General features: G+C 39.0%; 1 protein-coding gene across 1 annotated transcript in view; it reads right to left on the bottom strand.

The window, feature by feature from the left end:
• Positions 1-579: 579 nt before the first annotated feature.
• The window catches only part of ANKRD50 (ankyrin repeat domain 50), a 39,595-nt gene continuing 13,700 nt past the window's right edge, over positions 580-26,474 (bottom strand). The window contains exons 3-5 of the mRNA XM_015861898.2: positions 17,102-17,331; positions 5,921-9,468; positions 580-3,653 (exon numbers count right to left, since the gene is read on the bottom strand). Coding sequence (XP_015717384.1) covers positions 5,924-9,468; positions 17,102-17,331 — 3,775 coding nt within the window. The 3' untranslated portion in view covers positions 580-3,653; positions 5,921-5,923. The remainder of the gene's footprint in view (positions 3,654-5,920; positions 9,469-17,101; positions 17,332-26,474) is intronic.

The raw sequence follows: 26,474 nt of genomic DNA, 5'->3' as shown, positions 1-26,474 counted from the left end.
TACAGGCAAACTCTGCTTCCACACTCCAAACACTCTGCAGGGAGATCACCATCAGTACATGATCTGAAGTAAGATGGGTAAACGGGATTACTGCAATGACTGGAAAATCCCTCCCTTCTCTGAGTATTTCTATTACTTTTGAGTGAAAAGTTCAAGATAAGAGGAGGCTGGCAGAATTCCTGCAAGTTTTTGCTTGAAGTGACTATACTACAGACTGACACTGAACAAACATATGATTAATAAACACCATTTAAAGTGGTAAAGAACTAAGAGCAAATGAAATAGTTAATTTACTGGCCCTCCTGCTACAGCTGGCATAAGTTGTCTTTTCAACCAAAAGAACATGCAGTGAATTCTCTGCTGCACACACTGACTTGCTTTTAATGGGGAAAAGGGAAAAGTCAGTCAGGAGATAAGCAGGGCTGTAGGAACTAATCTTGGGGTCTGACTCTTGCTAGCCCAGACAGCCTGACGCATACACTGTGTTTTACTAAGTACCGCACAAACGTTAATCAAGTTTAATAGCCTTTTCTTGAGATATCCCAGGAAATGAGGTAGTAAAATTAAAACAGTTAGATGTCTGCTGAAAAGCAAATATATTTATTATGCACTTTCATATACACAGGGATTTTCACTTAATATAATACAAGGAATAAAATAAAAATTTTACAATGTGAAATTCATTCAATGTACATTAAAGGCTATTTACAACCCACTCCAGGAAAAAGTCTATCTGCAAACCAAGTTAACTGAGGAGTTCAGATGGGGAATATTAAGCGTAACAGACGTTTGCATAGCAGAGTAACTGAGGAGGGAAAATACCTTTTTATTTTTAAATAAATGGTAACGCTTTCAATACTGATCACAGAGAGGACAAAAACGCGTCATTGTGCCTCTATACTTCTTAATGCATTTCTCTTTTGAAGAGTTTTTCCACATGCATACAGCATTGACATCGGTGTCCACAAAACAGTCTTTTCCCTAGCTTTCCCACTACTAGGAGTTTTAGATGTCTTGTGGAGAAGACCTTGGAGGGAGCAGTGAAATGTGATGAAGAGAAAAAGGATTTGCGTTTTATTCAGGTTTTTTGGGTTGGGAGGACCCTCACACCATCAGAAGAAAACGTGCTGAATCACGGCTATGCAACTCCACTCGCCTCCACTGGACTGTACAGATGTAAAGGAGCAGAGCAGAACAGAGAGAACAACAGGGGAACAGCGACTTGCCTTTGGATGCAGAAACCTCACAAGCAATGGGATTAAAAACTCACGCACAACAGCAATGTGGAATTACACAGACCTTCCAAGAAAAGTAGATGTTTTAAAGCAATTCATGCTCTGTTCCAAAGCTATGTTCAAAATCTGTAAGAATTGTTGTTTCCTTTCTACAAACATTTTCAAGAGGTCTGCTTTCTGCTGATTTAGATACAGGATTTCTTCAACAGCTGTTTCGAATGTAAATATTATTCACACAAAAACCATCAGGCTATCTATAAATGGTGGCCCCTTGCGAAACTGACCACATTTTTACGTCCTCCGTTCACAAGGTGCAATTCATAACACAATAAAATTAAATAAATATAATCCCAATGACAGCCAAGGTCAGTAGAAAAATGTCAGCATTCAGGGATCCCTTTCTACAGAACAAAACACATAGCTAACAACCAAGAAAAGTTTTATTCTTGCACAGCATTGCAGATGTACTGTACTTGAGGTTCAGAACAAGTTTGCTGAGAACATTTTGGTACTCTCCCTTTACTGAGCCACTAACTCTCTTAAGGCTGTTTTGTAAGACTCCTGTCATGTTTATGTTATAATTGTCCCACGGGGACAAGAAATTTAACGCATGAAACATACAGAATAATCAATATTGCTGTGTGTCAACCTTCAACATTTAATCTTTTTATGCACTGAATGCCTGACTATAAAAGATTCTTTTTACATTTAATAACAAGTGAATAAGAATGGAGGTGCAAGATATTAAAAAAAAAAACAAAGAAACAAACAAAGACAACCCACAAAAAAACAACTTCAGAAAATGTTCTGATGACCGTTAATTATGATAAGAAAACACAATGACCTTTAGTGCTTCAGAATATGCACTACACATACATCCAGGGGCCACTGAGCCAAGTTTAAGGATAGCCACACATCTAATTAATCCTCTATGTAAAAATAACGTCAGGTTTCTATCATCTTCTCTGTGGAATGATCGGAATCAGAGTATGAAAAAGACAAATCTCAAGCCTTTAGAAGAAATACTGGCTTACAAAAATAGGCGTATTTTCTAGAGAGCAAGACCGCATAAAGGTGAACAGTAGAATATAGATTCCATCTTTAGGAGAAAATAATCACTTGTTTCATTCTATCACTCAGAGCTGTGCAAGTAAGATACACACATTCAAGGGAAAAATTCATAGCATTTGCTTTCATGACTACGGTCTTGACTTTGCTCTCCCCTAGACATGTAATTCTTTTTCAGCTGTGAGAGCAGGGGGCCTGCTGTCCATTACCCACAAAGGGACTAGCCAGGCTGTTGATCAACGATGCTCTGTGTCCAGAGAAGCACATTATCTCTACCTAATCCATCAGAAGCAGTAACCACATTCATACAGGTTTGTGCTTTAAAGAGTTACTGTCTCAGGACAGGGATAACTCAGTAATCTTTGTAGTCCACAGACAACAGTATTCCTAACCTTTTCTTTCTCCATTATACTCTCATTGTGTATTCTTTCATCCTAACAAAGCTTCTGTGTTTTCCACATTGGTTTAACTGACATTTTCAATGCAGTTTGTTACCTTGGAAAAATAAAGAGCTGTTTCTAATGTATAAAGACATACAGGAAAGCAGGATCAAACCTTTTACTTTAGCACCTAAGAAATACCCATATTCGGTTACCTCATTACTGTAACAATAACTGAGGCTATTGAAGACCAGGAATTCAAGACCAAATTCACCTTTCACTTTCAGTGGTCACAGTCTGCCATCCAGATTTGGTGCTGTACTACCAGACACTGGATTTCATTTCTCGAAAATCCCAAGGATACTGCAGAGGGCTGCATTCCAACTCCTTTGCTACCACTGACCGGCTATTACATAGACAGAACATACAAGTACAGTATTTATAAAACCCCACTATAAGATTTGTATTTCTTGAAAGAACTTTTTGAAGCACACAGAAAAGACTGACCATACATTACATCAATGCAAATGTGACAAAGTGTTTGCATTTCTTTCCTTTAGCCACAGGAAAATAAACACAAAAAGCATGGCCTTTTCATACACAGTTCAACTATGGCACATGCACCTTTGCCAAGCATTCTGGAAGAGGTAATCACAATTCCTCGCTCTTACAATTTTCAGCTGTTGTCAGGGAAATATCGCGTGTATCTTTCCGCAATTAAAAAAGAAAAGTGCTCATTCTGTGTATTAAATACGAAGTACACAAAATAAATTTTTGAAGCACAGAGGGTAACATAGTGGAAGGCAGCCTGAAAATGTAGGCACGTTACAGTAATTAAGGTAACTGTACTGTAGTATTCACATTCTTGAGTTTTTAGGTGGACTAAACAAGAACTGCATGCTTCCATCCCAGCCCGTCGATAAATCACTTGGAGCAGAAGCACTTCTGTTCACGGCATCATGAAACTGACCTAGAAGTATAAAACAAACACACCAAGTTTTGAAATATTCTGTGATACATGCGGTGCTGTCAGCAAGACAGCTGTATAATTTCTAATAATTAAAGTTAAAAGCACACAACAGCATACCAATGACGAAAAGCATTTCCTGTCTAACTCAAATCACATGACGGATTTCCTGTGCTTGCAGACATCCAAAGCAGCAACAAGGTCCCTGCAGCAAGAAAGCTTCTGAATCTAGCTTAGAAGAAGCAGCAGGGGAAGGGAAAACTGTTCTTCAAGGTGCTCTGGAAGAATATTGCTGATGTGATTCTGCACAGGTGACTAACGCACTTCAGTGGTCAAGGAAATAACTGCTTTTTTGCTCAAGTCTGGGCAAAAGAGGAGGTAAATTACAGCCTGCACCAAGCAATCCTCAATGCACACAACTGTTTTAAACTTCTAGATTTAAAATTATGTGAAATCGTTAGAGAAAAAGCACAAGAAACAATTCAGTTATCCATCACATCACCTGTTTCTTGCAGAAATAAGTACTTCACACAGGAAAACTTGTCTTTTTAAAGAAGTACTACTTGCTACTGACAATAAAAAAGCCCAGCTTGAGTTATAGAATTGTATGAGGAATGTTAAAAACTCCCTGTGCTTTTTTTGCTTTAAAATCTACAGAGAGGAAAAATGCATCAAAACTAGTATTTTGACGGCAGGTCAGGTCAAATCAATACATCTTAGGTCAGAAGTATAAACAATATATACATATGAGTGCCTGCACTGAATATCAGGTGTAGGTATGGAGATGGGGGGAAAAAAAATGACAAATTTAAATGCTGGCTTAGACATGATTTAGAACTGTAGGAATCTGAAGTTGTTTTGACTTTACTAATATCCAGGGCCTGTCTCCTCTCACTTACTCCTCTCTCTCCTTACCTAGTTCTGCCTCTTTGCTATTGTCTGCTACACAGCTCATCTGACCTCTTGGTAAACAGTATTAATATCTGCATGTTACTGATGTGCAGGCTGTAGTACATGCCTTTTTGAAACACTGTATTGTTTCAAATATTTTGATTTAATCAAGATACCAGCCTCATAGTCCAGCACAATATCCCAACACCCTGCAATTCACAAGAGACCACTGGTATATCTAGAGAGATGAGTTCCATTAAAGTGAATTCTATTTGCCCGACACTTTTTTAGGGGGGAAAAAACCAAACCAAACCAAACAACCTGTCAATGTGCTTTTCACAGCTCAATATCTTCTATTTGTGGATTCTGCACCATCTGCAAATGACCTAGAAACCTGTGCTGTTTGATGAACAGCAGCAGAACTGAGTCAGCAACCAAGAACATCCTGGTTCTAAGTAGCAGCAGTCTGGTCTGGAAAAATGGCAATATTTACAAAAACAAAAAAAAATATTTTCAGAAATAAGCAAAGAGAGCTGCATACATTTCATAAAGATGCTGCTCCTCTGAAATTCAAATAGTACACATTAATTATTAATAATCCAAATACGCTGAGATAAAAAAACTTCATCAGGATGAGGCAGAAAAATAGCTCTGTTTTCGCTGACTTACTGACAATTTACGTTTGAAAATGGTACACAGCACTTCCGTACACAACACTTCCTTCTCAGCATAAAATTCAGTACAAGAGAGTGAAAAACCAAAGTGAGCTCTGCTGGTCTTAAGCTCATGCTACAGAATGATGAGGAAATTGATGATAACGTAGATTCTCATTTTGCTATCAGAACCGTCATCCCTTTCATGGGAGGTTACTCCAAGGTAACAGAAATATAAAGTTCAAGCCTTATGGTACCATGTAAATTTGCAGATATATGAGATTTCCCATTCAAAATCCAAATTCACAGAAGTATAGTGCCTGTGACTTGTGAGAATCTTTATAAGCTTCCTGAAAAGCATCTTTGCAAATACAAGTAGTTACTCAATACATGTGGAGCTACACAAAATAACAACTACACCTGAAAATACCACAAATTAAGACTCCCAGCTATTCTATCTCGGAAAATTCCAGATTGATGCTACATGAAATTTTGTATCTTATTCCGTTGCATATCAAGGACAGTGGGGCAAGACTTGAGCAATCACTACTGAACAGCAAATACGGCTGTGAACCAATTCTTCCAAATTCTATGCTTTAAATTACAACAAAACAGATACTTGACAAGGTTTTCATTAAGAAAAATAAAATGAAGTGCATTTTCAGCTTCTTTAAACGCATATGATGAAATACATGTGTTTGACTCCTTTGTGAATGGACTGATTACCTTTTATAATGGTGTTTCCTTCTTGTAGTTGAAGCTTGGGTCACCACCTTCAATCTGCAGTTTTAAGGCTTGCTTAAGGCTGAGTTCTGTCTCTGCAGAAGGGTAGCCTTCCAGCACCTCCTGATGCCCTCGATCCTGCACCGTTCGTGGGACAGAAACCCTACCAAGGAAAACCTGATTGCTTTGAAGATGATAATTGGGATTTGTCATAATTCCATTCCTCTTCTTCTGTTCCCCACTCTGTTGATGAATTAAGAACTGCTGCTGAGATCGACCAACCTCTTGCTGAGCTGGCGGTACCAAGATTTTGCACTGTGGCTCTGGTGGCATGGATTTGAGTGGCATGTTTGTCCCAGATTTGGCAACAGGTACTCGTTTATCAAACTGAGTCATTTCATACTCTAACACTTTTGGTTGGGAGGAACTATTTTGTTTGATTTTTTTTCCAGCTGACCCAGACTTGTTGGAATTGTCTGTTTTCCCCCCTTTGTTAGCCTTTGTTGATTTCAGACTAGGTTTCACTTGGCTCCATTCAAATTCACTACTTGGAGAATTATGATTTTGACTTAGGGAGTGGGTTGTGGAAGAAGGAGAAACAATAGACTGCCTGCTTCTGCTGCGTGGCAGGGAATGCTGCTGTATTTGCTCCGTAAAGGAGAGGCTGTGGAAACTATCAATGGGCACAGTCTGAGCAGTTGCTGTTGATGATGTGGTACGGAGAGAAGAATTTTTGGAACTTTTCAGGGAATTATTTGATAAAGATGACTTCTGACGGTCAACTGTAGAATCGGGTGACTCTGAAGGAGAACTGAAGGCATGAGCGGGCCCATTAGATAAGCCCCGCATGCTAGGCTGCATATCTCCACCAGTACTCCCTGAACTATTTGACTTCATTGTTAAGGACTGCATTTTAGAGGAGACAGACTGTAAGGGTTTTTGCTCCATTGTGTGGACTGGAGATGGAGTGCAGCCATTCAGAGTAGATGCACCATATTTTTCCAGTAATTTAATAATCTGAGAGTGCCCGTTTTTAGCCGCAACGCGCATTGCAGTGCGCCCAAACTGATCGGCATGATTTGGATCAGCACCATGCTCGAGTAATATCTGGACAACATCAATGTGCCCTTCTTGGGCTGCGATGCAGAGTCCAGTAGCACCTTGGTTACACGTATGATCAACCAGAGCTCCATGCTCAATGAGAAGCTGCACTACCTTCACATGACCTTGCCATGCAGCAGACTGCAAAGCAGACCTCTTCTCATTATCTGCAGCATTCACATCAGCATGGTATGTTATCAGCACCTGTACCATCTCCAAATGGCCCTGCCAGCAGGAAACATGGAGCGCTGTTCTTCCTTCAGCATCACTAGCTTCTACATTTGCACCATTTTCTAAAAAATACTCAGCCATTGTAAGTTGGTTTTCTAATGCTAAAATATAGAGTGTTGGCCGACCATCAGCATCCTTATAGTTTACATCTGCTCCATGGCTGAGCAGTAGTTCAACTATCTCTCTGTGACCTTCTAAAGCAGCAACACGGAGAGCATTTCTCCCATCATAGCCTCTCTGATCAATGTTGGATTTATTTTCCAGCAATATCTGCACACAATCATAGTGACCTTCCTGTGCAGCTAATATGAAAGGTATACGTCCATCGTTATCAATCTCATTTGTTCTAGCACCTTGTTCTATAAGAGCTTCACATATCAACCTGTGACCTTCAAAAGCTGCCATATGCAAAGGTGTCCAGCCTGCATCATCCCTGTGATTTTCATCCAGCCCCCTGTCCAGCAGAGTCCGCACTACTTCAACATTGCCTTGTGCAGAGGCTATGCTCAAAACTGTTCTCCCTTCACTATCAATGCTATCAACAGCTGCGCCCCAAAATAAGAGAGTATTTACAACCGAGGCATGGCCCATGGAGGCTGCAGCCAGGAGCGGTGTACGACCATTGTTATCTGTGTGATCCACATCTGCTCCTCCCTCCAGGAGCAGGTCAACAACATCCACGTGTCCTTCGTAAGCAGCCACCAACAGCGGCGTCATGCCGTCTTTATCACAGTGGTCAACTTCAGCACCTCGGTCAATGAGAAGGCTGACCACCGAGGCATGCCCTTTGCTGGCTGGAACACAGAGTGCAGCAACTGACAATGCTGTCCTTCCATCCACATCCTCATGGTTCACCTCTGCACCATGGTCCAGCAGGTGCTCCACGATCTCTTTATGCCCCATATATGCTGCTGCGATCAATGCTGTTCTGCCTTCGTTATCAGCCTTATTCACTTCAGCCCCATGCTGAAGCAGATTCAGCACAATATCTTCGTGCCCTCCCCAGGCCGCTGCTCTCAGTGCAGTTCGGCTGTCAGCATCTGCGCAGTCCACTTTGACTCCGGCATAAAGGAGTGCAGAAACTACCTCGGTGTGCCCACCCCATGCTGCAGATCTCAGTGCTGTCCAGCCATCACGATCTGTGTGATTAACATTGGCCCCGCACCCTATCAAGCAATTCACCACTTTGGTGTGGCCCTGCCGTGCAGCTAAAGTAAGTGCTGTTTGACCATGACTGTCTTCTACCTCTAAATCTGCTCCCCTGGAAACCAGCAAGTTAACTACATCGAGGTTGCCGCTGTAGGCAGCGTTGGCTAGGAGGGTTCTCCCGTTTACATCACACTGGTTGACTGATGCCCCATTATCTAGCAAGGTGCGGATGGAATCCTCTCTTTCCAGAGCCTGCCTCACAATGCAGGATGTGCGGTCATCCTCGCTGTTGACGTGAGCACCAGCTTTCACTAAGAGCTGTAACACTTCTTGTTCTTTGGGAATTAAGGTTGACAGGGAGTCTTTGACAGGTGTGCCATTCCATATCATCCACAAGGCCAGCTCGGAAGTCTCTAATTGTAAATTGGAGTTAATTAGATGCAATGCAAATTCTTGAGCTTCCAATGGTGTTAAGTCCTTTGCTCGGCAGGTGTAGCTCATGGCTAGCATTCTGTGCCCCTCAGCCGCATTACACAGGTATTTCTGTGTGCAATGCTTCACATCCAACAACCATTCAGCAAAACTGTAATGAAACAAGATTTTTGTATTCCCAAGTCCATCAATAAGGACTTTGGACAGGACATCCAATTTGCGCTGAAAGTCTTCCATAGTCAATGTCATGTTTTTGGTCCACACAGCATGATACAGCTCCGTCGTAGTTAGCGGCCTACAGGCTGCGAGAATCACATTAAGAATAGGCTGCACCTTTGCAAATTGTTTTCTCACAAAAAGTCTCTGACAGAGCCAAAGGTAGAGGCCGTTCAATGTTCCTGGAATATCGCGGATCTCTCGTAACATAATAAAATTCTCTACAACTCCATCTAGGACACGTTCCAGATACAAAAAGCAGCCGCTGCTTTTGATGTGAAGCTGATTCAGCATTTCGGCAGTTTCTTTTGTTAGATGTTGTCTCAGCGCTTCCTCTTGATCCAAACGATGCAGAATATATTGCTGCACGTCCTTCACAATGTACGCCTTCCGCAGATCATCCAGACTTATTTTTCTAAAACCTATTGGAAGAGAAGAAGGTCATTAGCAAAAAGACACATTTTGGAATAGGAAGCACCCACTTATATTTTGTATGCAAACATACTGAATGCAAATCATTATTAATAACAGCAGAACACTTTGATAAAAAACACTTATTTTTTTAATCATAATCTGCTATAATGATAAATACATATTAATAAACAAGAACATTTAAAAAATAACTTCAAGTCAGATGCTTTGTGCCTGCCTTGGACATTACTAAACGCCTAAGTAAGACCATAAATAAAGCAAAATCAAAACTGCAAGTTAAGAAAGATTAGTAAAACTTATTATATTATGACAGAATAATCATTTATCCAACGTGGTCAACAGTAGAATTCCAAATAATTTTCAGCTACTGAAATTAAGACAATCATTATCTTAATATAATTATAGAGGATATTATCCACATGCAGTGCACATTCATGAAGAAATGAACATAAATCACTTTAACAAAATTACCTTTGCTTCTTTTCAAAACTCTTCAGATCTAAGAGAGAGAGACACTCAAAACTATTTAAAAATACCTATATATCTGTGTGAAATGATAAGTACTTAATTTTTGAAACAAGAGCTGATTTTTAGATAAACAGCCCAGTTCTCTGGCTCACTGCGTAAGGAAACAGGCATTCTACGAATCAGACATTCCCATTGTTCTTTCAGCCTGTTTATTCTTGAGAGGAAAAGGGGAAATTATTTCATCTTTGTATGCTGCGTACGTCTCCTCCCTGCATACACACTTGCACACTCCCACATCGCACAGAGCAGAAGCTCTTGAGACCAAGGAGGAATGGTACTTATGATCGATGTTACTGTGCCAGGGTATATGCAATTATCTAATTTAAAACATAGGTATTTGATGAAAACCTACTTTCTACGTCTAAACGAAACATTACATTGTTTGAATGCTGCTTTTCTGGAAGCTGGAGGAAAACTGCAGAGGATGCAGTCACAGTGCCTGGAATGACCAGCTTTATAGCTATTTCAGGCCAGAATTGCACCTCATTTCTCCAAGGACAAGCTCTCATCTCTTCCTCTAGCATCGCAGTTTGCATAAAGTTCCTTTAGAGTCAGCTCATCTGTAGTCCAAAAAAGCTTTGCTTTGCAAACCAAAGCAGTTACTAACCCCCAAATTATCCTGAAGGAAAAGCTACCATAGTGCAGCCTAGTCAATGTGATCTTGGCCTTAGCTCCATAGAACAAATAATTGGAAGTGACACCCTGAAGAATGTCATTTTCAGTTCTGTGTTTTTATTATATTTAAATATTCTGCAGATCAAACCGCTTGGTCTGGAAGTATGTTCCAATAATTGAGCTTTGGTTTTTTGTTCCCAAATGTCTTCAGCAGAGATTCCGAACAGGACATTCAACTACTTCTGCTAATCAATCAGAGTGATATTGCTAAAAAAATAAATAAATAAATGTATTCTTCCTTTATTAATTATGGCAGCATGACAAATCTGACAGGAGTAAATCAATAGAACTCTTAAAATTATGCTTCTACTCAAAATCATCAGACAGGATATTTTTGCACAGTCACTTTTCACATTAAAAGTGCAATAAGATACTCCACTTGTAGATATTTTCATTTAATGTCAAGAAGGTAAAAAATAAGATTTGGGAGGATCTCTTGCCATTCTACAGATGCATTTTTTTTTTCTGGCTTTCCAAAATACAGAACTATCTTTATTGACTGCAATCTGTCACCACAACTTTGAACAATATCCTAACTTGACCCACAGGATGGCATAATTCACTGATTGACTGGGCATTTCATTAAAATATTCTGTGTGCAACTCTGCAGAACCCATAATTCACACACACATAAACCAAGTAAGAGATATTGCTGAGTAAGGATAGCTGGTGCCTTCCAGTTTTGCAGATGCCAAGATTTCTTGTTGAGCTTCCAGACTACGAGCATTCAGAAGACAGAAAAGCAAACAGGGAAGTGAAAAAACAACGCTTAACGTACACATTCACAGCCATACCTACATGCAAGGCTGTCCTCAGCCAATCATCACTTTGATTAGCCCATGTCACGTGTGCAGGGAGCAGCTCAGTTACTCAATTCAGAGCAAACGCCACCATCATTCACTCAATTGCTAGTTTCTTAAACCTCTCTCTTATGAGTGAAACAAACATTCCTGATAGATATACACCTGCCACTTGACTAAAGAAAAGCAGACACAGAGCTCTGCAAAGTCCTTCCTAGTGCGTTTAGCCCTAGGTGACTCCTCACACCAGATCCCCATCTCTCACAGCCATCCCATGCCCACATCTTTCCTTCCAATATATTATCTGCCTAAGTTACTTTTATTTTTTAAATAACTCAACTGCTTTTGCAACTTGTAGAGCAGCTGATATAACTGCAGCTGTGCCAGAAAGCCACTGACAGACCTGGACAGCAATGCAGAGACATCAGCCAGTGCTCAGGGCTGATGCGAGGTGAGATCCTCACCTCCCTCGACTCTCAGCCTTCACACGTCCCAAGGACAATATGTTCCTTAAGGGCTGGGATTAATACACTTCCTTTATAACAGCCTTTTGAACAGAAGTAGGCTGTTATATTAAACCACTGTACCATGCCACAGTACAATAAGTAATCCAAAGAAAAGTTTTACGGAGAGAAGATACTTAAATACAAAACCCTAACATTCTACTTGTTAGCTTGAAGGAATAAAACAAATCGGTGGGGTTTTTTTTGTTGTTGTTTTTAATCTAAATGAGGTCATTTTATGTTTCCAAACAAAGATTCTGCAAACTTGCTTTTCCACCCTACCAACTGTAATAACTTATTTTCAAGATCAAGAAGAATCAAAACACTGAGAGAAAGCTCATTTGTTTCAGATGCATTCCCATGAACTACTTAAGCTCAGCAGAACAGGAGTGCAGCAGACAGAACTCACAGTCCCACGACACTGCTTTTTGCATTGTTCAGATTTTTCTTACAACACATCACTTTCAACCCAATGGGTGCTCTACTATGGATTTTCCTGATTTATTAAATTCCTGGCAGTTCGGTAAACAAATCAGTTCCAAATGTATTTCTTGGCAAGGTCTGTGGTCATTTAAAGGGGAATAAAAAAAGTATCTTGGCTATATAAATACTTGTACACTATATCAACCTTTTCAAACTTTAACAATAAAAAATAAACTATTAACAACCAGGTTCCACTAAATGATTAGAAATCTCTTTCAATTTCTGTATCTTTAATTAAATACATTTAATTGCATTGAAAGTTTAAATACTTTAATATACCCCATCTAACTCAACTGTTAAATTTAAAATAATCCAAATGATTAAAAACACAGCAATGTTTTAATACTACTGATTTACACTGTTAATCTAAATGTGCATTAAGTTAGGTATTTGTATGGCTATTTATGCACACCCACTTAAAAAGAATAACATATCCAGAAAAGTAAAAAGCACTTGAAAACCAAAGCAGCATGCTTAGTTTGTAGCACATTTGCAGTGTACAATCCATTACAAATTGTATCATATCCATCACAGATGCTAAAAGACATAGGACTAGTCTTGAGACTAAATTCTGCTGTTGTCAATCTTTTATTGTCAAAATCCAAACTCCTACAAAGATGTTAAAGTAACATGAAACTGCCAACGTAAATTGCAAAGCATGGCATAAGCTTAATATTTTCTTCTTTTAAAGCAATCTCTCCTAAAGCAGCCTCATGCTATTTATTCTCTGGAACGAGCATGAGGAAGGAAAGTGCAGTTCCAAATTTGACAAGCGATTTGATTTGAGGATTCAGCAATGCAACTAAACAAGCAGCTTAAATTTTCTGGTGCAGAAGCTGACTTGTTATTTTAGTACGTTTTTCTTAGGTTTTCACATTTTTGTTCATAATTTAATTTTAGGAAAGTCTTCAAGAACAATTCTCTATATTTATTCCAACTAGAACTAGCAAACTGAAAACATGACAGAAAGACTGATACGCTCAAGATCGTTAATTCAGAGTAAATCAGGATGAATATCTTATCTGTACACTTTCAGCTGGATGACAGGCAAATGCAAGAGTGAAAAAGGACAAACAGTCTGCTTCTGCCTGTGGATAACCGGCTGAATGGAGTGTAAGCTGCCTTGATGCTACAGTGAATGTTTGCATGTCCATTTTTCATTCTTTTTATTCTGGTTTCTAGTAAATAACATGAACTATGTATTAACTTCAGCTTCCTAAGACAAGCCATTCACATGGGCTGCACCAATCTGGTGCACACGTCTCGTGTGAAAAGGAACTATTTTGATCAAGAATAGCAGTGCTTAACTGAGAAGTATAATCAAGCCAGATGCCAAGGACAGTTTCTTCTTTTGAGTGATATCCATGAAACAAATAAGTAAATGTCTATTAAAATGCCTCTTCAGACCAATGAATAGAGCATTTCTACATATGCAGTTCTGTTTGCCATTATGCTATCAAATGAGGAAATACCTGCTTTTTACTCCAACTTACCTAAATAAAATTTCCGGAATTTAAAATGCCCATCATCTTTAGCTCTTATGATAGAACTTTAGAAAAAGAATTTAGTTTTGCAAGAAAAACTGATACACTTTTAATATTTAACCTCATTTTAGAGGTTTTTATTTCCACTTGTTAGTTAGCTGAAATATAAAACCTAAACAAGTTGAATGCCTATGCTACATACAGAAGTTTTCTGAAGTTATTTAGAAAAATAAAGAATTCCTTCAAACAAATAACAAAAAGGTTGGAAAGACTGCATTTAATGCAGCTGCTTGACCACTCACACTTGCAAGCAGATGATGTCACATGGAACTATTGGGATAACAAAGGAACAGGAAAAAGAATGGCAAACTTCAGGACAAATGTAAGAAAAGTAAACAGGCACAATGTGACAGCTGGTGACAGTGCATACAAGAGGAGGCAGGAGGACACACATATCTGTTCTCTTCTTTTTCTCCTCAGCTGCCTGGCTTTTGCTCACTGTGGAGGGTGACCGCAGACTCATGCAGGCATCAATTTACATTTGGTTCATATTTTTGAGGTTGTCTTTGCAGCCACAAGAGGCAAAAACTATTTTATTTTTAATTATTGAAAGTTGAGAATCTGGTGAGAGAGGAAAAAAGAAATCTGTAGCATTCTGTGCTACTACAGAAACTCTGAATACACCCCTGAACACAGGGCTGCAGCAGATGCAGGCACAGCTATTCAGATTGCATAAATTAGTCACCAGCAAAAGGAAATAAATGAAGAGGACTAGAATAAATCTCCTCCTTTGCTCGGTATCTTCTGGTGGGGATGATGTATTCACCACTGGCAGCAGCAAGATGACAGCAGATGAGAAAGGCTGCACTCTTTCTTCCACGTCTATGACTATTTTTGGCTGGAGAGATGCTTGCAGAACTCTCGTCTGTATTCAACACCCAAAAAAGAACATTGTCAAGGCCACACTACTGCAGCAGCCCTGCTCCCAATCACTTACACCACATGCTGACAAATGGGTTTAGCTCTATTTCAGCACATTTCCAGAAGAAGATTCCTCACATCAAAATTTTAAGTGAAAGCTGATACAAAACAGCTTATTGAATTAATACCAACTAGTACATACGTCACACCTTACTCTAAAACTTTTAGCACGAAAGCCTACAGATGGACTCATTTTCCTAAAGTAATGCTAAAAGTATTCCAGCCTATCTTACTAAGTTAGTGTGAAACTGATGTCTTCCAAATGGAAGAAACTATTCGGAAGAAAGCGTGCAGCGACAAGGTTAACATTACACTTGCAACCACTTGATGAGAAATTAGAAAGCATTAGAAATTCAGTATAATGGTGTTCCAGAGTACAGTGCGCATTATTGTGCAGACCATTTCTTCAGCCGTGTTTGCAAAAAATGTTCCCAGTCAATCTTGAATTCTGCATACTCATGGATATGATTTAGTGTAGGGTTTTTAGAGTTAGGGTACTGGTTAGGCTGCAGTTGGACTTGATGATCTGCAAGGTCTTTTCCAACCTGGGCAATTCTATGATTCTATATAACTTTAAAAAGAAATTTGCTTGGATAAAATTAAACGTTCACATTATGCAAAGGGGAAGAAGAGTGTGCCCCAAGAGACGTGTTAACAACAGCCTATCCTTTGCAGGTTAAAAAAAAAGAAAACCAAAATTATTTCAAAGTTTTACAACACAAAGTTCCAATGTATCTGAAGTTAACTGAAGCTTCAATCGTACTGCTCACAACTTCATTGTATCTTTCACATATTCGAGCATAGGCTGAAAGGAGGAAAATCATCCAGTAGGGTACTGGGGGATGTAATATCACAGTTCACTCTCATTTGGAAAAAAATAAACACAAGCAAAAACAAAACCCAAACCAACCACCAACAAAAAAAGCAACAAGCCACCCCTTCCTTCCTACAAATAGACCCCCAAACTTAGACTCATTATGAGTTCAAATGCTTTGGGAATAATGTTGTTTTTTGCACCTCTTCTCAAAGCACAGATGCATTATAACATCACAAGACAACTCTTTATGCTATTCATCAAATCATTCACTGTGGAAATGAGAAATTTACCCTTTCAAATTAAATTTATTTTAAAGGCATACCCATTAATTCTGCTGATTTCTCCTGTCACGAACTCTATCTGGAAGTATACTTAGAAGACAGCAACAATTTTTTAGGACTAGTCTGAAACATTATGTGATTCAGTGGAAAGGAAATAAAGCTGCTCTGAAGAAAGTTTTGTCAGTATTTTTGGCAGCGACAACCTTTCTAATCAGCCAAGCTCTGACAAAACTATTCCCATACGAACATCCAAAAGAGCCCTATGAAACTACTCTAAAGTTTCCTTTAGTTCTCACATACCCCTAAATACCAACGTTCATGTCTGCTGTTGATTAATACAGGACTACATTCCAGAATGCAATTATCACATTGACCTTTTGCCACAGTGGAAACAAGCAAGCCTATGGGTCTATGTTCTATAATCACATTTTTGTCCTAATCGTTGCCTTAATACACACAGGCTTTATACATAGGCCTGGAATCCAGTCTAGATATTGGCCTTTATTAAATTTCAGAGAACATCCAGTAACAATGTGATTATAGTGAAGAAATGTTCTCATGACACTGTAAAGACTGGACGAAGAAGTTGTAAAGAATTCTTTACCAAGTAACCTTTGCCAAAAGTATACTCTAAGAATCCACATTGACAGCATTACCCTCTCAAGTTCCACCTTCAAAGGTTATTCACTGCTTTCTGAAAATAAGGGGAAATATTTTAATGGTAGATGAAAAAAATCTTTTGAGGTTGTGAGGAATGGGCGTATACAGCCAACATACTTATGTACTTACACATCACCTACATGGCTTCAAAGCTTTTTAGAAGAAGCAAGGCAAAAAGAGAACTCAAAGCCACCAATAGCTCTAGTGCAGAGACATAATTTACTTCTAAATGCCACTTTAAGCTTATGGTAGGTAAACTGGAACGTGAGGTTTTTAAAATTACCATTTTTGCCATTATCATTTTTTAGAACTATGCGCACATTAGTGCTTTCGACCATCACCACAGGTTTTGTAAATGCCAAATCCTCATTATAGACAGATGTAATGATGCTTCCCGGGGTCTGCACTCACCTGTAAACATTTTTGTAACAGCTTTACTCTGCTTGCGGGCAGAACACAGAAGGAGCAACCAGGGAGGGAAGAACTCAAAGTGGCCAGCTAACAGCTCTGCTATCGTTCCAGATAAACTTGTAGAGGTCTGTTCACCCTCAGAGATGTTGCAGCCCTCATCGACTGAGTCTACGAGCAGGAAGAGGCTTTGCTGAGGCGGCTTCATTCCCAGAAGAGGAAGTAGAATGCACCTGCAAGGAATGGGGAGCAAAATCAATCTTGTAAACGTAACAATATAATAAATGCAGTGACGCAACTTTTGCTTAGGCAAGATTACATTTTAATGACCTTGATGTCTCTAATCATACTTTAAAACAAGTTAACGTGGTTCAGTGTCCATAAGAATACCTAGAAAAACGGTGGTTTAGTATGCCAGAAACTACTTGGCATAAAATGTAAAAGACTCATTAATCTTTTTTTCTGTTATTATTGCTTATCAGATGCTGGTCATGATACCAAACTAAATAAAAAGACATCTGCAGTATCAGAGCTCAAAAGTTTAACCCCTGAGTGAACAAATTTTACAAAGAACTGAATTTCTACATATTTGCATTCTCAGAACACAAGGAGCTGAACAAATGCATCAGCACAGCTAATAACCAGAGTTCCTGCCTCATATTTGCATGTACTGCTGCCATCTCTAGTAGTACTCATTAAAATATATCTCTGTGCTTATATATAAACTGCCACATGCTTTCCAGTATTTCTACACAACAATACTGTTTTGCAGGCAAGTTTCATTTAGGCCCTGAAGATCCACTGAATACATCTCCCATCCATGGAGGCATTCAAGGCCAGGCTGGATGAGGCTCTGGGCAGCCTGGTCTGGTGGCTGGCAACCTGCACACAGCAGGGGGGTTGAAACTGGATGATCATTGTGGTCCTTTTCAACCCAGGCCATTGTATGATTTCTGTGATCATAGAATGATTCTATGATCTTTAAATACATTTGACAAGTAAAGTTTGCCTTTATAGTAAAAAGACTCAGAAAATGAAACAGGGTATGAAATATATTAACGCTCTGAGTGTATAAATACACTTGCATGATAGTTCTCTTTTTGCAGATTTTATGCTTGTGTCCAGATGGCATAGACGTCACAAGTATTTTTGTTTTACTTAAGGCAATAATAATCTTCTTTCATTTGTTTTACTGAACAAATTTATCTTCAGAACACTTTGGCCGACAACTTAATTACTACCTATCAAGGATGCAAATTAGAACAATGGCAAATCTTGCCTGTTTGATGGAAAAAAAACCAACAAAAAAACAGAGTAAAAAATTATTTGCAAGCACCACTAGTACAGTGTTGCTTTCTTGTTTTCTGACTGAGAAAAGTGCAGAATGGAAACACAAAGTGGTGCGCTGCTTACAGTAACAGCAGGATCTAGCAGAGCCAGCTAGGCAATTTATTCCAGTTGGTGAAATTTTCCCAAAGGGATAGAGAGGATGAGTTCTGAAAGCTTTCAGTATTAGTTGCATTTAAATCCTTAACTCTGGCCCCTTGCATTTCCAGAAACACAAGACTATTCTGAATTCTTTGTTACTTCCTAAAGCCAGTCCCCCTCTTTCAGAAGATGCTTGCAGGGCAGGTAGTCTCTGTGCTCCCTAAGCTGGGAAGTTAAGCAACTACTAACTTACAAAGCAGGAAATTAATGTAGCCATAAGGCTAAAATTACTTTCCGAAGTGATATCAACCCCACAATGAAAGGAGGCAGCTTGAAATTACCTCATTTTCCACCTCTTTCCTAGCAGAATGCAGCCTTGTACTCTCAGCTATTTACATTGCTTTGAGATGTGAATAAATAATACCTTAAAGCAAAATCTCACCTAAAATCTGAGTGATCGTCACAAAACGCCTATGAAATACCTTTGGTGTATCTGACAGTGCTCTTGTGTGTTAGTATTTACCTGTAGGAAATACCAAGATAACCTAATAGATACAACTGGGAAAGAGTCCCAAATTATTCTGCTGGATTATTCTACAGTATGCAGTAGTTGGCCACAGTAGGTCAAAGTAAAAGGTCATCCTGCCTCCAAATGAAGTCAAAAGATGTACAAAGAATAAGGTATTAAAAAATAGTGCAAGCACTAAACCACATTTTTCCATATCTTGGAGACTGCAGAAACAGTGGTTGCAGGAGTTTTGTGGAACAGAGATTTAGTTTTCCACTTGGCATCCCTTCCACTTCACAATACTTTCATTTCTGAGCAGCAGCATAACATCCATTCAACCAGGGAAAAAAAATCATCATATATAAACATACACATACAAGAATATATTCGATGAGGTATGACTACTTCTTCCAGGTTACAGCTATATTACTCACAAGTGTGGCACTGACAAGACACTGACAAAGCATTCTCTGAAAGTGCTCTTAGGAACCACTTGATAACCTCAGTTCTGTCTAGACTTTTCTATCTCGGAGTTCAGAGTAGTGCCAGATAACGTTAATAGGGAAATTTTTCAGACATTCATGTTTGAGGCCAGAATTCCCATTGTGTTTACCTCCACAGTAATTCCTACTCTCCGATAACATCTTGCTTGCATATGGAAATCACATCAATCGACATGGAATAAACGTCTTAAATGGACTTCTGTAAACGGTGATTCCTCTACAGAGCATTTTAACAGATCGCTTAATTTGCAGAGTACTGTTCAAAAGATGAGGAGTTTTCTTCACCTTCTGAAAGGATAATAGCAAACAGCCTTATCTTCAGAACTTTCACAGCCAATACAGATATAAAAGTGGTTCTCATTACATAGCAATTCCTTGTTACAGAATAGTTCTGAAAGTGTTCACTAAAAAAAACGAGATCTTTAGAGAAAACAGCACAATTATGTATCTTAAATGATGAAATTTAACAGGAATGTAATGTAATGACTTATTTATGCAGAGCTAAGATGCTTTGTATGCTCTCAAATAAATAGAGAGTCCTAAGAACAATGAACCCTCCCACAGAATTCTTCAGACTGCTACTGAGTTGACGGAACCCATGCAAATATGATTTTCCACATATGGAAGAAATACATAGCAGCAAGGCTGAAGTTCTGCAAATGATTATCCCTCAGATTTTTAAATTGGATCTGCAAAAAATGCTAAGACACGACAGAAGAAAGCAGAGCGATAGCAGCAGTGTCCACAAAGACTGAAAGACACAGTGGAATGCACATACTTGTTAGAAAATAAAAAAGCCAAGATGCCTTATAACAATGAATGAGCAGTTCTTGAAGAAGAAGGATGATAAAGCCTAGTTTGTTATGAATGCCCCTCATGTGACTGACTCTGGTGTGTAGGAAAGTCAGAGTTATGTCCCCACTTAAATTCTCTGATGTCTGTTACAGCACAAATACAGCTTATCCCCTCAAAAGGGTCCCTGTCCTCTTGCCAGCTGCTGGTGCTCACTACTGGCAAACACACAGAACAATTGTAAAAAACTCATCTCCTAGGCAAAGTAGCAGAAGAAAGCTAGAAAGATCAGAAATCCAATATTTGTCTAAGTCCAAGCACTGCAACTTGTAGCAAAACAAAAATATTTCAAATATCATAATGATACAAATTTGGAAAGTGTTTAACTGCCACTACTGCTTTTGAATTTAATTTATCAGTATGATATTTCGTTAACAAATTGCCCTTTGAGCCACTTTCTTGCCTATGTGTTATGGTTCGGCACTTCCATTTCAGTTACAGCCATTATTGTCACAAAAAACCTCCACAGCAATGCGCGTGACATATATAGTATACATTACATAATGAGCCCATTATACATTTACAATGTTTGCTCTTTCAGAAGAGAGCTGTTTTAAGAAGCAGGCAATAGACTTATCTTTCAAAGACAGCAATGACTGGGCATGCACGCTGCCCTCCAGCATCATAAACTACTTCTGTACAGGCTAACCAGACCCAGGCTTTTCACATGAGGGTTAGAGAGCCGCCTGCTTTCTTCCAAGCTTTGCTGCTGCTTTTGCCAGGTGTGCAATAAGTCTCCAAAATGATACTAGCATAACACTGGGCATCTTTTTGCTTAGGTACGACAGCAGGTACACTGTGGAACAAATACATACACACACACACACAGTGACACCACAGAAAAAGAGCACAAGAAAAGGCAATTCTTCTCCAAGTGACACTGAGCTAAATGCTCAGCACTGATGTTTATTGCCACCAGGCAGGCAAGGCCGTTATTATCCTCTCCTTTAGCAAATCTGTTTCCCCCATTCAGTTAGGAGTTTCAGGATTTTGGTGAATTGTCATTCTCCTACTTGAATCTTCACTATGGAGATCCTTGCATACTCTCTTCTTTTCCAAACACCATTGATATTTCAAAAAGGAAGATGACAGGCATTGCCACTGAAGTGGTTTATACGTGGTACTTAGAATTAAGTTAACACCAATGCCACATTACTTGCAACTATTCTGAATCAAAAGAAACCACAGTCCCAAGTACGTGATCCCTCTGAGTACTGGGAAATACCAGCCAACTTCAGCTAAACAACTTTGAGGATTGCAAACATTCACTGAAAAAGCATTTAATCATAATGCCATGGAAAAATAAGGTTAGTAACTACAAGCAACATAATGGACACTATTAACTGGTAAGAGCAATCCAGATTACACTGAGTTTCAACTGAATTTATTGTTACGTTGGCAAAAAACTTACCAACAGAACCGCATAAAACATTCTCCTAACATGAAAAGGACTGCACAGTGTTGTCCTTGGCAAGAGATAAGACTGCCTTGCATGATTTCCTTTAAAACTGCTACATTTTACCTAAAGAGCTCTTGAAGATTGAAATAATTGTAAAAGATTGCTATAAATAAACTGGATGGATATATACCTCCCTATATATACACACACACTTCAATAGCTAAGCAGACATTTCTTCAAACAATAGTGCTGATCTCTGAAAAAGCAAAGAATCATCATTCTTCTTATGGATTACTTCCTACACGATGTATCACAGCAATTTGCTATTTTACTTTTAAGACGCTCATTTCCATTTATGTTGTATCAGAGAATTCAGGAAGACGAAATACATCAATGAAACTCTAAGGAAGCCAATTATGCTTACTAAGTTAACACTGTAACTATTTTTGTCAGCAACATAAGAATTACTGGGATTTTTGCCTAAGAATCAGATGTAGAAACCTTGTAGGCATCCTAACTCAGCTCTTGCCAGCTTTATCTGGTGGATGAGAAGCTCTGCCCTCTCCACCTCACAGCTGGAAGGAATTATTTTATAGAAACATTGTAGGGGGGATCCCAGGTCAATGCACCATACCTAAGGATAGAAGTGCCAAAAGGCATAAAGCTGTAGGCAATGAGGTTTTTATTAGTTCCACTGGAACTGGAATAATCATCCTTTAAAGTGCATAGATCCACAGTTTCAGAATAGAAATTCAGAATTCCAGATCACTGTTCTTAAAATTTCTACTTACAATATTTTCACATTTGACAGTAAGTCACATCCCATCTCTTTTCCCGCTGTCTCATGAACCCACTCTTATATTATACAGAATCATAGAATTACCCAGGTTGGAAAAGACCTTGAAGATCATCAAGACCAACCGCAACCTAACCAGAACCCTAACTCTAAAAACCCTCCACTAAATCATATCCCTGAGCACCACATCCAAACGGCTCTTAAACACAACCAGGGATGGCGATTCAACCACCTCCCTGAGGAGCCTATTCCAGTACCTAACTACCCTTTCTGTAAAGAAGTTCTTCCTAATATCCAACCTAAACTTGCCCTGGCGCAACTTGAGGCCACCATATTTCCACGGTCAGCCAGTAGAATGTAAACTCATGAGGCTGTCAGTACCCTGGTTTCTAATTTGCACTTAAAAGACTGAAGACAGGGAGGACAAACCTGTTAAACACTGCTAGATACCTCAGCAAATGCATCCATTAGCCAGGAGCTGAATTTTTCTCTTTTGACTCCCAAACTGTACAGGGGACACAGGCCACAAAGGGAAATTATACTTCTAATCAGACAGTTTTAGCCATTCAGTTGATGAAATATTAACCCCTTCCTGAGAATACTTGCAGCAGCTGAAAAAAAAGCATCTTCACAGATTATCTACACTGCTGTTTCTAGATTAGGGCACATTTCCCTTTATGTCCTATGGATCACTACCAGCAGCCGCTTATTCATCTGGAGTAAACTAATTGTTACATGGCTTCTGAATTACTGATTGCGGCACAATCTAATGGTAAAGTTCAATAGCTGCCTTCCTTGAAAGTAAAATTACCTGGCTTGATTTTGTGTGCACACCTGTGTACATACACACGTGCAAGTTATTGAGGTGGTTGTTCAGCCCCATTTCAAAGTGATAAAAGTGCCTGCAACTGATTATGACTTTCTGAGAAAGCACAATACTGGAATTATATTATCATTCCTTGGTGTGTATAATACACACAATTGTTTCAAGTGAATTGCTAATTCACAGGCTGCACAGAAAGATAAACCAGCCCTGGTGGTTCTAACAAACTGAAGGGAGACTTAGGAAGGAAGTCTTAGGAAGCAGAAAGGAAGGAAAGACAGTGCTGAGAATCACCCGCTAAGTAAGCTCTAGTGTTTGTGTGTAAACTTCAGGTCCAGGCTTTTCAGACTGGCAAATTAGAAACGGCAGGCAAGGCTTGCTGTGCAATTCAGCACCTGATCCTGCAGTGCCTTGGAGTAACCTGAGTTTTATCTGTCTTTGTAGAGCAGAGCTGCAATCCTACAAGGAGGGCACAAAAGGCAGCTCCAGGGTATTGAGCCAGACAAAAGCAGAGTTTATCATACAGTCAGCACCATCAGTCACACAAACACAACATGCCGGACCCCTGCATATTGATTAAAGACCTCCTGCTGTCTCATATAAATATACAGGTGATTTTCTTTTACACAGCTCCGCAGGTCGATCCACTGGTAGATTTACTAGAAAACTCAGAAAAAGAAACCTTAAGAGCAAATATTTTGGTTGTAATAATTGGACTGCCTAGAACAGTTTGCAAACAACTCAGCTGTATTAAGGAAAGACTAGTGTGGCTGAAGCCCACTCACACCTGCTACTAGGAGCAGGTTGAGTCTTTTTTTTATCTGAATGTATTTGTTTTATATTCTTACCTACACAATATGTTCTAACCACTCAGAGTCTAAAAATCTGCTTCCCTATCAAAGGGGAAGAGGAGGTGAGTATGAAAACCCCCTACAAAGAATTTCCTGAGCACAAAGTGCAGAACTGTTTAATTTATCCTACGCAAATTCTCCCAGACAATGGTTCAGTGACTGAGGTCAATTAGCCCACCAAAGGGACAGATGCAGGACAGATGGCAGCGATGCCCAACATGAGGTGCAGTGTCACTGTGAACTGCTCCTAGTTACTCCCAAGGTACCCAAATCACACTGCATGGAGCCAAATGTCGGTCTACCCAGAGCACTGCGTGTTTGCAGTGGAATCATACGAACATCCTCAATGCCTATCTGAACTAAAAATGACATTTATGGTCATCCCTTATCCACAAGTACTATTATTGCCTTTTACAGCAAGAAATTAATTAGATTTGTAAAAAACAAACCATGTCATGCCATGTTAACTGTCAATTCAACTCTTCCCAGCTGCTTGCAAATGGCTTGATTATTTGTTCAGCATTTTTTATTCAACTGACAGGTCTACAGTTCTCTAATGTCTTTTTATCCCTTCATAAAGTGTGACATTAAGTATCTTTTTCTTTCAAGACCACATTGAAAAATATAACCTGTCCTCTGAAGACAACAGTGACAACTCAGACTCTGTTAGAGCCTCTCACCTATTCTGTTTCTTTGTTGTTGTTTCTGTGCAGGCTTTTTTCCTGCGATCTTAAATTCATATTAAGTAGCTGATCTACTTCCCTGATTTTGTCCTTAGGTTTTACATATGAATGATGAGGAGCTTGATTTCACTAAACCGGCTATTTAATACACTGGGATTCGAGGCCTTAGTATTTACTTTCCAGCTAATTCCTTTCCTTTCTGCTCGCAGTCACAAGACCTCACCCACAAATTATCTGAGGGGAAAGTCCACTGCTTTTAATCTGTTCATCTTTCTCTTCCAAAAATCACACATTTAAAATCATTTTACAGATACAATCAACAAAAGCCGTTTTTCATCTTCTCATCTGCTGGAAGCAAATTTCTGTCCTTTTATTCATTATTTTTTCCTCTCTCACACTAGAAATCAAGTTACTGACAGACTCTTGTTTCCCAGATGATGTTCATCTCCAATCTATTATGGCAATTCATTATAGTCAGCTACAGACATATTTCAGGCATTCTCATCCAAACCCTACGCTATGGACAACCCATCTGTTCTCTTAAAGAAACTTAATTTACTTGATCATGCTGGTTTGAAAGAGTAAAACAATTAGATTTTTAGAAAAAGACAGCTTAGAGGTGCAGGAATTTCTCAATTACAGCAACTACACTCTGGCAATGCAGATAATCTTTAAGATGCACAATATCGTCTAATAGGGTAACTCTATTTTTTCCAATTAGAAGTGCTACCTCCATCCTCTAAATAGATAACATATGTACAAAACTATCCCCACATACAGTGCTTTTCTTCATTCAAAGACTTCTCGATAGTTTTAGATTATTCTAGAATTCAAAGCAAGTTTGCAATATAGAAAGCAACTCCTAAACAAAAAACACCAGTCACACAAGTTACCCTGAGAGACCTTTAAAAGCATTTAAATCAACCTTGACTCTGCGTAGTAAGATTTCCAGTTCTGCTTCTTTACACCCCATACCTTTCTTTCCACTATTTAAAGACATCCAGGACAGCTGAATAACTGCCTCATCCTCTTTATCCATCCCATGTCCCTACCTGAATACCCTCATTTCCTCCCCTCTTCTAACTCCAGTTATTTGAGCTGTTGTCCAAGTTACTGTTATTTACATTCATCCGCAGGATTTGTCATCAACTGTGCGCTGTTTAAAAGATGTCTCTTGTTATGGTGGAAAACCACTGTTTTTCTTTTTGAAACATCAAATATATTCTCATTGTCTATATGAATCCACTCTTAAAAACAAATAAAAGCCCGTGTCTCAAAGAAACAGCATTTAACATCAAATGCATGAGGAGAAAGTATCAAATCAGGCTCACGGTAAGTTATGAGTTGAAATGAGAATTACCCATAAGGCACATTATTTTTTTACACCTGTGAAGTTATGATAATATATTTACACATTCAGAAGTCTCTAGTTGAAATGCAAAAGGTAGCCATAGGGTACCACAATAAGAAAAACTAACAGGTTCACATATGCAAGAAAATATATTAAAATTGCAAAGTTAGTTTTAAATCACT

Source organism: Coturnix japonica, chromosome 4 (genome assembly GCF_001577835.2).
Source record: "Coturnix japonica isolate 7356 chromosome 4, Coturnix japonica 2.1, whole genome shotgun sequence".
In the NCBI taxonomy this organism is placed as follows: domain Eukaryota; kingdom Metazoa; phylum Chordata; class Aves; order Galliformes; family Phasianidae; genus Coturnix; species Coturnix japonica.
Note: the sequence above shows the minus strand (reverse complement) of the source record. Positions and strands in the feature narration are given on the sequence as shown.